The 12,742-nt window shown below is 36.2% G+C and overlaps 1 protein-coding gene across 1 annotated transcript in view; it reads right to left on the bottom strand.

Moving 5' to 3' along the window:
• Nucleotides 1-12,742, bottom strand: part of DMXL1 (Dmx like 1) — a 67,758-nt gene that overhangs the window by 32,496 nt on the left and 22,520 nt on the right. The window contains exons 15-23 of the mRNA XM_017728283.1: nucleotides 11,152-11,268; nucleotides 9,708-9,932; nucleotides 7,372-9,069; nucleotides 6,698-6,808; nucleotides 5,209-5,378; nucleotides 3,910-4,007; nucleotides 3,059-3,224; nucleotides 2,020-2,272; nucleotides 3-385 (exon numbers count right to left, since the gene is read on the bottom strand). Of these exons, the coding sequence (XP_017583772.1) occupies nucleotides 3-385; nucleotides 2,020-2,272; nucleotides 3,059-3,224; nucleotides 3,910-4,007; nucleotides 5,209-5,378; nucleotides 6,698-6,808; nucleotides 7,372-9,069; nucleotides 9,708-9,932; nucleotides 11,152-11,268 (3,221 nt within the window). The remainder of the gene's footprint in view (nucleotides 1-2; nucleotides 386-2,019; nucleotides 2,273-3,058; nucleotides 3,225-3,909; nucleotides 4,008-5,208; nucleotides 5,379-6,697; nucleotides 6,809-7,371; nucleotides 9,070-9,707; nucleotides 9,933-11,151; nucleotides 11,269-12,742) is intronic.

Below are 12,742 nucleotides of genomic sequence, written 5' to 3'. Positions count from 1 at the left end.
GGCTGTGACCAATCAATACTGGAAGCTTGATCTTTTGTTTCAAACTCTTTAAATGGAGAGTATGGTGAGAAATCTTTACCAGTATCCATTAAACTAGGGGATTTACTGAATGACTTTGACCTCTTGACAACTTTGGGCATCTTTGATAACACTTCTAAGGCTAACATAGGACAACCAGATTTTAGATGAGCATATGCAGTGGTGAAAAACAGCCGTCTTTCACCTAGGTTGATTTTGTCAGCTAATCCATTTTCTACTGTTAGGCAAATGTGTGTGGAAGATGTATCAGAAGAGCCAAAATGACGTCTCAGCAAGAGAGGATGTGTTCTTAAGTAGTTATAGAAGTTAAACACTGCAGGGTTGCAACTTGATGAGCCATCTCCATCTGAAAAGATATGGCAGCGTAAGGAAAATCTACCACTCCACATGAAATAACCGATTTGCAAAGTCCTAAGTTCATCAGAAGGCTTTTAGGTCTTAATATCAATTCTATTGTCTACTTCATACATCCATTCTACTGTTTACTTCACTGTACCCTTCTTTGCACCTTTATCATTTGAATATTTCAGTGGGGAGGACATTGCCAAACCTACTAAAAAGAAGCAGGGTGGGGCAGCAGGCAAGACTTTTTAAATTAAAACAGCTGCTATTTCTTTTCCTTGTAGTCAGCCCGGTTTTACTGCAGCCAAACAAGACTACTTTTCGGTTCATTTTAGATTTCTGAAGTCTCCATCATCCATCTCTGAATGACAAAAAGGTGTTATATCTTACAAATTTTTTACTTAAAGTCCATTTTAGAAAGTTTAGATTGGTATATTTTTTTTGTCTACATCTTTAAAGAAATGCAACTTACAATAGAACTAGAAAAACCATAACATTTATACATAATGGTGGCAGTATTACATACAAATAAATGAATTACACAACAGTGCAACACCTAGTCATTTTATTTTCATGTCCACAAGAAGAAAAACCCTGAAGAGAGAGAAGCATCAGCACAGGATGATTCACACAGCTTTCAAAGGGTTCAGGATAGCAGAAATAAACCCCTACTCTCTCCTCTGTCAGGAGTTGTGGCACAACTGATGACAGTTAACAGAGAGAGGTACATCAAAAAGCACCTTCTAGGTAAGAAAATAAAGCAAGACACCACAAACAAGACAATGAACTGACCACAGAAGAATTACACAGAATCACAGAATAACTTTAAAATTATTTTACACAGAAAGATGGGACCAAGATAGAAACAACCAAACATTATATTCCTCATTTGCTCAAAATCATCCTGCGGCACGTAACTTCTAGTGAAATCAGTTTCACAAATTAGTTACCCAGTGTTAAGTATTTGAGCCTTCATTTATTCCCTTCCAATTTCTCTCAGCAGCCAGGACTGAAAACAGCTAACCACCAAGAACTTGAAGCATTTAACTTCAGTGAAAACACTACCTTCAGGAAACAATACAACTGATTCTTAGAAGGCCTACAAAGCCAGCAAATGAACATAGAAATTAACTGCTCTAGAAGACTCACATGCTGTCAGGATGCACATAGGCCTCCTTGTTCCATAAGGAGCTTCAAAATCTTTCTGTTGGGAGTTTATTATTGTAGTCAACTGTTTTTACCAAGGATTAAAAGCTACAAAACACCATGTCTTTCAGACTCTCCTATGTAACTGGACAATCAGAATTTTGTTTTAGGCTGTGATGAAGTAAAATTAATTAAGAAGTTACTTTGTCTCTTTAAATCGCTTCTGGAAAAACAGCTGCATTACTACAGGGTCATTCCATTATCCTGATATTCACATGCTTAGAGGACAAAGTATGTATTCATTGGATACAGGATAATAACAATACAGTCACTATATTTGCGATTAAAGTCCACATGCATTGCTGCAGCAAGCTAATTACTAACAATGGTGAGGAACTGTGTGGTTTTGTTCAGATGACACTTTAAGAAATGGTGGCTGAAATGAACATGTAGTTAAAACCAACTGAACAGGCCAAATACTTGTATTCTTACCTCCTTCATCTTCAACAGAATGTTTAATTAAAGTGTCAAGAGCCTTGCTATAATCTTCCAAAATCCAGTATGCCATACTTCGCAGAAAGGGGTCACAGTGTATGTTTCCTGAGCTCTCTTTTCCAGTAGACACACTTCCCAGAACTCTCTTCTGCAGTACAGATTTGTAAGTACTAGACACTTCAAACTCCGATTCATAAAGTCTTGATATTACAAGAGCCAACTGAATGTCATGCAGTTTTTCAAGGCAGACCTAATTGAGAGTAAGTATATTTAAACGACCAGACTTTGTAATTTCTCCTCAGTTTAAAATTATTACAGGACAGGAAGTGAAATAAATCTGCTCAGATTAAAGTAAGTTGGACTATCAACTCCATAAAAAGTGAGCAAGAAGTATACAGAACAGATGTAGCTAACTATTACATGCAAGAGCTGATTCGCATTTCTTCAGTTTAGATATGGCATGACAACAGATCTTTGAAATTGACTGGCTTCAATAGATCACTGTCAATGTGCACATGCCACCTCTTACCTCTTGATTCTGGTTGTTTTAGTTACAAAGCTTTACAGAACAAATCCTTCATTATCAAAGAGATTAATTTCCTCACAATATTGCAATTCAAACAGACTGAGGACATAATTTTTGTTTGGTTTGGTTTTTGTAAAGGGATTGTAGGAGCTAATCCACATCACTGCCAAAACACCATGTCTGGAACTTCCTAATAAGAAACTATGTTGTCTTCATATAGGACTGGGTAGACAATCTGAAAGGAAACTAATGGTAGGTAGGCCCCTTAGTATTAGAGCAGAGAAATTACCCCCACGTCACTTTTCAGTGTCACTAATATGACAGCTAAAAGGATTCAGAATGTAAAGATGAAGGTTTTGTATTTTTCATTGATTTCAGGTGGGAAAGAAGAGCACGGATTGAAAGCATAAGAAGCTTCAGGGGTCATACTAATGCAAAATGCAAACCACATTCAGTCTATCTGTATATTTGGGACAATGTAACAGTCTTAAACATAAAAAATTTTATTACCTCCACTGCATCTTTTAAGTGTCCTGCCAACAAGAAAAATGCTGCAGAATGTTCAAAACGCTGTTTGCCGAGCAAAGAAAAAGCATTTTTTAATGCTGCTTTACGCCATCTGTCCTCAGTGAAGTTGTTTCCAAAAAACTGTGTCATTTTAGTATCTTTTTGGGACCTGCATATCAAACATAATTGATAAAAACATTTTACATTTTCTTAGATGCACAATGGTTCTTCATTTCCTCAGATGTCAGTATAATTTTACACAGATCTCACATTAGGAAATGCAGAGTCTCTCACCACACTGGGAGTTAAGAAGGCTACATATTTAAAAATAGCAGAAACTGTAGTAAATACAAAACCTAATGGTATTTTCAATAACCCAATACAAGTACAGAAAACCTCACTTTTCTTAAGGTTAGCTCTTAAGTGACAATGCAAATTAGTTTTCAAAAGGTTTGCAACACTGAATGCTGTATTATGAAACATCAGTTAGAAAGACGTAATTCAGTCCCCTGAACTTAAGGTAAAATTTTTAACAGCAAACACTCATGCAAAAGATAGGCATGGCATTTCACACACTACACTGCTATTTCTCAAAAGTAAATCAGAATTAAGCGCTAATTAAAATTACAGGACATTTGAGACTAAAACTTTAAGCATCTACCTTCAGAAACAGCAATTAAATTCCTTCAGTAAATATAAGATCAGAAACTACTCATTCAATGTAACGACTGGTTTAGAAATCACACCCCAGCTTTCAATGGTAATATTTGTGCTTCCTTTGGATTACCACCACATTCAACTTTTTTCCCCAAAATTATACTAGACTGTGAAATTCCATGTAAGAGCTTGAATACCTGTATAATCCCCAGATAACAGCCTTCTTCTTCATCGCAAGGTAAAAAATGGCCGCGTCAAGCGGATCGTTGTTTCGCTGGAAAGCTGCTTTAGCCACCTGTGAAGACAGGTCAAAAGCAAAAAAAACCAACCACAATTTAAATTAATCTTAAATGGGATTCTTGTTGCTTCTGGCATGCCATACCCCATAATGCTCTGATGTTCTCTTTTATACAGGATCCCTCCTCTCATTATGAGTCTGATGTAAGAACAACAGCCCCTTTGATATCACTTAGCTCATGCTCTTCAAGTTCCAGAAGTTTTTTTGCAGATCAAAAGGAAATCCCTATATCCAAAATCAGTTTCTAAAACCATAACAAAATTAATTTACTAATTTCTCTGGTAACCAAAGGACAGATGGAGTCTTGAAAACCAGGATGGGACCAGTCACAACAGGAAAAAAGGTTTATAGGTTACTTTTGGAGGTTGGAAAGGAAACAGGGTAAGTGGGAGCAAGACTAGTTCAAGACCCATGTAAGGTAACCTTAAACTCAGGCCCAGAATATCTGGAATTTTTTTAATGCAAGGCAGTTAAGTTTCATAAAGTGATGATTAATTACTGAAGATTTCAAAGTAAAAGTAGAGACATGCATTTTACCACTTCATGCTTTGTAGTCAAAGTATCTTGCGCATGTCATTTTTTAGCTCAACATACTTGGCTTTTCCAAGAGCTTAAAACAAGTGATAATGAGGTTAGGCTTACTGCCACATTTGTGATGATTAAAATATTTAATATAAGAAACCCAACAAAATTCTCGAACAAACAAAAGACCCCACCAAGCCAAAACAAAACAGTAGAAAGTTTGTTTATCATGGAAAACAATCAATTTGCAAGACAGATGTACATATAATACCTAAATTGTTACCACTTCTGATAGGTTTCTAAAGAGAACCTTTTCCCACAACTTGTTTCTCAATTTTGCCATAAAAAAAACCTGTATGCTCCATCTGTATCTTGAGCATCCACAATAAGCATGGCACAATATTACCTTTAAAATGGAGTATCTAAGAGCAAAAAATGTACTCCACACTGGAATTTGAAATCTAAAGTACTAAGAAAAATTTAGTTAAATACAGAAGTTCATATTGATACAAAAAAACACATACAAAAGAATACAGCACAAAACTTCAGGAAAACATTCAGAAAAACTTCATTATCTAAAAACTTAAAACTACATAAACAGAAAGTAAACACTGGAGAACAGCTGTTTGGAAAGATTTTGGTAAGTTGGTTTTTTTTTTAAGAATGCTATGATTACCTTTTCTATGCATTTCCGCAGGCTGTGGATGTTTCGAACCCACCATCCTACACCCATAGCTCTGAGCTCTGACCATGCTGGATCTCCCTTCTGCACTGCAGGGAGCATACTCAGGAGTTCTTCTTCCGCTACTGAATGAAACGCCCAGGCAAAGTGACTGGTAGATAAGCCTACATAATAAACATTTAGGAAAAAATAAAACCAAAAAACAAAACAACAGAAAATTCAGGAGACATTCATTAATAAAATAATCCAGAATCTGAAAACAAGGGAATGGGAAAGGGAAAAGGGAAGAAGGTCAAACTGAATTTTTAAGTGCATTGCTGATGAGGCAACAGAAATTTAAGAGTATTTCTTAGGACTCCGTATCAAATATTACAGAAAAATCATACAGCTGGAAACAACTTTTCATCTGCAAACTCCTTAGGTAAGTTTGCAAAGAGCAGAGCTTCTCTACGAAGTTCAAATATATGGATAGTAAGTGGCACTAAGATTAGCCATGATAAAAAGTGCAGTGTATTGGTTAAATTTTTCAGGCTTTTGAAAGGTAGGTTCACTATTTTGACTTGGATTAGAAAATGCACAGGCTTGAGATAATCAGAGCAGAAAACACATTTGAGGATAAAGATACAAAAGAAAACTTGAAGTAAAAAAATCTCATGAGGAAGACAGCAATTACTAAGCAGCAACATAGCTGGCTATGGACAATTGCAACTCCAGCGAGGGCCAGACGCTTCTTTAGAAAGGCACCTCCGTGTGTGCCCCGGAGGCACTTCTCACTCTGACTAGTTTCTGAGCTCACCAGAAGCAGAAGTATTGCAACTAAAACTACTCCATCAGAAAGCTAACTCTGCAATGCTCTGCTGTGGCTGTCCTGGCAAATTCCAACCTCTGATTCAGCTGAAGGGTGACAAGCCATGCGATTGAAAATGCCATCAACTGTCATGATTGCTAAAGGAGTAATCACAGCCAGTCCTTTAGATCTGATTATGACTAATCAAATCCATCTCATTCTGTCATCTGCAATATCAGGATAGAACTAGTTAAATTATAAAAAAACTTGCAACCCTATATGAAATAGTTGATTGTATAATTACAGTAAGCATATAGAAATATTTAATATCTGAGTAGTAATTTTTTTTTTCCAACTATGTACCAAACCCCTACATATGTACTGTTTTCTACTATATTATTCCTGCAGAAGGTTACTGGAACAACATGGTACTAGAAAGCCATTTACTCTTGGGAAACGGAAACACTCCCCTGCCAACTAAAAACTTGTTAAAAAAAAAAAATCACTTCAGTTCCAAGACCTTTACCAAAACCAAAATATTTTCTGCTCTAGCATTCATTCATATTGGACAATATTTTCCTGAAAAACCCCAACCAATTAAATCACTGATTCTGCAGACAAACATCAACAGCACACCAGTCATATGTACAGCTACATCACTAAAACTCAACTCATCTAAGAAAACACATCAGTTACCTTGGTGAAGCAGCTGAGCTCGATGCACAGGAGGAAGCGCTGTTGTCAGAAATGTGTGAAGCCGAACAGCCAATAAAAATTTTAAACCACACTCATCAAGAGTTTCTCCACCTGGAAATAAGTATTTTTACACACACTTTACAGAAATAACTCAAAGTATTGTGTATCTTAACAGAAGAAATATAATTTTGTGACTGCTAACGCTTTAAATTTGTACGTATGATTGCTTAATCTATAATTCTTCCCTTCAAGAAAAGACAAAGAAGAAAATTTCAAATATAAAGCCTTTTGAAGTTATTTGTTCTGTTTAATGCAAGAAACAAGTTTTGGTTTAAAAGAAGTAAACCAAATTATGTCTCAATTTCTCTACAGTGTACAACAAATATTTGTCATTAAGAAAGCTGTCTCTTCGAAAGTGAATTAAAAATAATTATAGTATGTGGACTGATGGACTCACAGTGGCATTACCAGATAGCAAAAGAAAATCTGCTTTTTATCAAAGCATTAGGCCTTGAAAGTCTAGTTAAATAGTAAATACTGTGATGGCACAGTTATACTATGAAATGAAGGTGCATCGTTGCTTTTTAAGCCACAAAAATATTCCAAAATAGGAAGAAATCCCAGGAAAGATTGTGACGCACAGTAGCACGTTTAACTTGGAAGAGAAAACTTACCCTGACTTCTGTCTCTGCTTTCTCCAATGTCAGTACTGGTAGTAGCAATTGTATCTGCCAAGGCCATCAAAGACATTTGCTCCATCCTAGTCAGACCTGGCAAGCTTGAATGAAGCAAGTGACCAGAAAGAACTTGAGCGTGTTCTGGTCCAAAGTAAGTTGGGCTGTACTGAGAAAGATCGATGACTTTTGGTTTTGAACTGTCTTCATCTGCCTCAAACATGACGAGGTCATCTGTACTTATAACAGTATTTTGAAAGAGATTTTCGTAACTGTCATTGGGCATATCCTTTTTATTTTGACTATTTTGATTATTGGACTTCTCTGAACAGGAGTGAGATGAATCATCATCCGCAGCAAGCAGAGCATACAAAGGCAATGGTGGAACAGAGTCTATTTCGATATAGTCTGTAGTCTCAGTTTTGCTGAACGTTTTGGAATCTCTTGAGGTACTTCCACTTGCACTGATTGTCAGAGATCTGAGCCTCTTGTCATGATTAGGCTCAGACTCATTTATAGCAACAACTTCTCCAGCAATGCACTTCACCAAATGGGACAGAATGGCTTTTGCTCTGCGTACTTTACCCAGATCCATGAGTTCCAACAGTTGATATGGATGGTACTGAGGTAAAGTTGGAGATAATGTATGAGCTGCTTCAAAAAGACCAGAATCTTCCATTTCCATAGACAGATCACAGGCAGATCGTTTCCCACTAAGTTTCTGTGCAAGGCTGGTCATAGATCTGGTCAAGGTTCTCTTTGGTGGATGCAAACCTGAGGCAGCTGACTGGCTTTGTTTCATTAAGCTAGTTATGCATGGCATACTTCCACTGTAGGAATCTGTACCAACTAGTTCCTGCTTAGAAGGAGATTGCCATTGAGAATAAACATGCATTTCGCAATCCATTCCAACTACAAGAATGCCATCACGCACCCAAGACAAGGAAACAGGAAAAGGAGGTGACCCCTCTACAGATGAAACCAAGTCAACACAACGCAGCAGAACAAACCCAGAAAGGGTTGCAGCCTTAGGACTGCCACTGTGGGAGATCGCTACAATCTCATTACCATTTTGTTCTTGCCTCTTTCCACACAGCTGACCAAACATATAAAGTTTTGATCCAATTCCCACTGTCAGAATATGGGAACCATCTTCCCTAGACATCCAATCTAAGTGTACCAAGTGCTTAGTGTTGGGTATAATATTCCCACCATGAGACAGAGAAGCGTCTTGTTGGTTATATGCCACTAAATTCCTATCAACACTAACACCAGAGTCCAACATGGTGCCTATCTCATCTAAATTAAGCGTCTGTTCTAAAATCCATGAAGAACCCCCTGTGGATTCACATTCAAAAATACTAACGTGCATCACAAAATCTTGAGAAAGATGGCTGTTTTCAGATGCTACCTGCTTGTATGCTACTGCTAATCTGTTTGTGTGTGCACAGCTAACTTCAGTTGGCCTCCCTGGAACATTAATAGCACTACTACTAGGAAGTCCATCCTCAATCAGTAATGGCCATTCTTCCCATACATATTTAACATCACTGTCTGTGCTATATTCCGGCACGGAAGAAGATGATGATTCAGTGACAACCCTGCATCTCCAGAATCGAACTTTTTCATCAGAGCAGGAAGTAGCCAGCAGATAAGGCGCACGACAAACAGGATATATGGAAGAAGAACTGAGATGTCCTAAAATGAAATAAAATACACTTTTACTAGGGGAAATATTAAAAAGCAAAACCAACAACATTTTTATTCAGCCACCATTCTATTACTCCAAGTTAAAAAAAGGATTACTGCTTCCTCACAAAGAGGTCTTTTACAGGGCCTCACAAATGAGACAATATGACAAACATACGATGAAACTGTTCTACCTTTTGATGGCATTTTGTGCTCTAGAGAGGAGACAAATCATATTATTTAAACACAAATATTAACATACATTCTCTTCTGTCAAATGAACATTTCGCTATTGAAAAATCTAAAACTCTCTATTTTTGAAAGAGTACTGACGAAAACCTTAACATTTAGTACAGATCCTACAAAAAATTTCATGAATGACTGCAAAGCAACATTTGTGTTTCTACTATTCTATCTATTGCAATAATGTGGAATACAGTAAATAGATAAGAGCTTCATTTTAGTGTTAGCTCCAGGACAGAGATATTAAGTCAGGGAAGTACATTTTAGCAAACCTTTTGGATTCACCTACAAATATTCAATTCTAACAACAAATCCAAAACTTCCTATTACTTTGTTTCTATTTTAAGACCAAAGGCAGAAAGGCAGAGATTCCCTGTTTTAGTCTTTTAAAAAAGATCACAAACCTGCTGATGGCTTTACGCTTATTATCTCTACTCCTTCTGGCATACTCAACTCTTGACTATACACCATTTTGGAAGACAGAGTAAGCCGGCTGGTGCTCTGAAGATTTGCTCTACAGGCCCGATACTTTTGAGTGAAAGGTGACTGGATCTTCTCTGGATCTGGTGAAGAATACAATTCTTCTGTTTGTGTTGCTTCTTCAGACGGATATGAACCTATCTTTTCATCTAAAAAAAAGTTTGCATTGTTAATTTGAAAAGGTCAATTATTTTTTTTAATGTAAGAAGTGATTTTACTCACCTTAGCAGTTCCAAAAGAGACAGACAAAACATGACTTAAAATTTTACTTTCATTCTAATAAAATGCATTTTCGTATTCAGATTTAAAGAGAAATGCGAGGACATCTCAGATTAAATACTTCTGAGATATTAGAAATATTGAGAAATTATAAAATAATTGAAGTATAACAAAAAAGGTAGTCAAAAAGTCAAAAAGGTATGTATGTGGCTATCCACTGAAAATAAGGTTTCACTAAGCAAAGAATACCTACAGCTAGAAAAAATTAAGACCTTCATGTCTTAACTCACACATTGGTGAAAGTTATTTTTCAGAGAAGTTTTAATAACAGCTATTTTATTCCTTCAAACATAGACCTACAGAAAATGTGATATGAATGCTTCCCTTTTTTAATAAAACAATAGTTGAAGTATGAAATTGATGGAACATGAAAATTTCCAACAGGTCTGTTGAAAAGCCTTATCAGTCATCTCCTCATCAAATGAGTGTATCAGAAAACTTAGATCTTTATTATTCTCACTAACTTATAAACTAATTGCAATAATACATCTCTCATTTGAAAGCAACAATAAGAAATACTAATTTAGTTTATGTGACAAATATGTAATATAACAGATTCCTCTGGTAAGTGGAGAATATCAGATTTACATTTTCTTAAAATCTTCAAGTGTCAACAGAACACTACCAAAGCATATCTTACCTTTCTTTAAAGCTTTATAGTTTTAGAGGTAGTTTGGTAGTTTGAAAGAGAACCAGATTTCAGAACATCAAAATTTTTTGGAATCGTAATGGCATCACTGATGCTTAGGTGCTTCAGACTATGGTCCAATTTAAAACTTATGTACAAACTCAAAAATTGCAGAACAAAACCTTCCAAAAAGCAAAACAACTTAACTGTTAGACTGTATCAAAGCCAGTTAAACACAGCTGGCCTCAGAAAGCATGAAAAATAACAAACTCTGGGCTCAGGCTGAAGAGTTTCAGCAATCAGAAAATTAAGTAACCAAGAGAGAACGGTTGTGATAAAATCTTGTAATCAACTGCAGAATCTTTTCAAAAAGATGATATACAATTTAGATTACACTGAACAGCACATATTCACTAGATAGCAGGGTTTTTTAAAAGAAAAATACAAGAAAGAGGGCTTACCTATTGAAACAGGAACTGACTTCAAATGTAAATGCCACATATGTAGCAATGAATGGTTTTGTGTATACTCTATCACTATCAAGTAGAATTTTTCTGAGAATCCCTTCTGCTGGTTACCTGGTGAAATTGAGAGCAGGAAGATCTTAGGGGTTATTCACCTGAAAGGAGAACTAAATTTTGCTGGCTAGCAAATAATCATATTAAGCTAACATGAACTAATACTGAAATACAAGGTCTGACTGTATCTAAGTGTTACATTAGTTTTCTCAGTCTTTTATCACAACCAACAACCACTACAATTACAGGTACACTCATGTAAGAGCTGTCAATGTTTTCATTCAGAAATGACAATGTATTTGCCTGACTTTGCTACGTTTAAAGTTAAATTCCAGAATGTACTATCAGTACAGTATAGTCTGGAACACAAGTGATACAATGCTTCTTCCTAAATTCTGCAAGAATTCACTTGCTCTAGTTTTACACAAAGAGAAGAGGATGTGAGCTGTACTATCAATAGATGCCCATTTCTGGAGGGTGCACCTATGCATTCTCTTCCTTTCAAGTCAAACCATTAGAACCAAGAAGGAATAGTTAATTTAGTGACTCTTTTTCCTCCATGATTCCTCCAACCCTTTAAGGTGCATGTATACATCAAACATTATCAAGAATAATCTGTATTTGCCCTGTGCTTTTCACATTGCAGTGCTTGTGGTACCATAGAAAAATGTATGGAAGTTAATTTGCTCTTTTTAAAAACAACATGAGATAACTACCTTCATGCATTAATAAAGAGGAAAGAAGCTTTAAAAGTATTACAAAATACTTTCAAATTGGAATGCATGCAAATGATACAGTTCTAATTTAACAGTTTTTCAAAGGGTTCATTTAGCCCAATTCCTTACAGTGATAGCATGCAGCAATCTATACAGACTTTCAGAACACATACAGATGTCTAAGATATTTTCCATATTTCTCTTAAAATTCTTTCTGTATATCACACTCAAGATGTAAACATACAATTATGCTGTAGAGTAACACTGTTTTTGTTCTTTATTTTGTTCCTAATTTTCAACATCCCATTTGCATTTTTTGAACTCTGCTGAGGGCTGGAATTATCTCCACTACTCCAAATCTCTTCCTCAGGTAGAAAGAGCCAATTCCCAAATAATCATTATGTATATCCAGTTCAAGTAATACTTGCCTAGGTCCCTTTTACACTTTTTCACACCTCTGCTTCCTTTCACTCAGGACTCCATTTAGTACTGCAGATGACCTGGTATCACAAACTTTACTCTGACTCCTATTCCTCCCCCACATTATTTCATTGGAAGAGAACAATGTGATGGCTATATAACATGGTAACTGGGCCACTTCACCGAGGAAAACTAATCATGTATTCCAGAGCAATTCAGATCTGTCCAAAGACCTACAAATCCACACACTACTCAAGAGTATTCTAGCGAGGATGAATTGTTTGGCCTGCCATTTTTTATACTATTTACCTGAGGAACAGTATTTGGCTGATGTAAAGGAAGAGCACCTACCATGAAAGAATACAGTAAGTTTTGTCTGTGTCATATACCCTACAACT

Source organism: Corvus brachyrhynchos, unplaced genomic scaffold, assembly GCF_000691975.1.
Source record: "Corvus brachyrhynchos isolate BGI_N302 unplaced genomic scaffold, ASM69197v1 scaffold90, whole genome shotgun sequence".
Taxonomy (NCBI): Eukaryota; Metazoa; Chordata; class Aves; order Passeriformes; family Corvidae; genus Corvus; species Corvus brachyrhynchos.
Note: the sequence above shows the minus strand (reverse complement) of the source record. Positions and strands in the feature narration are given on the sequence as shown.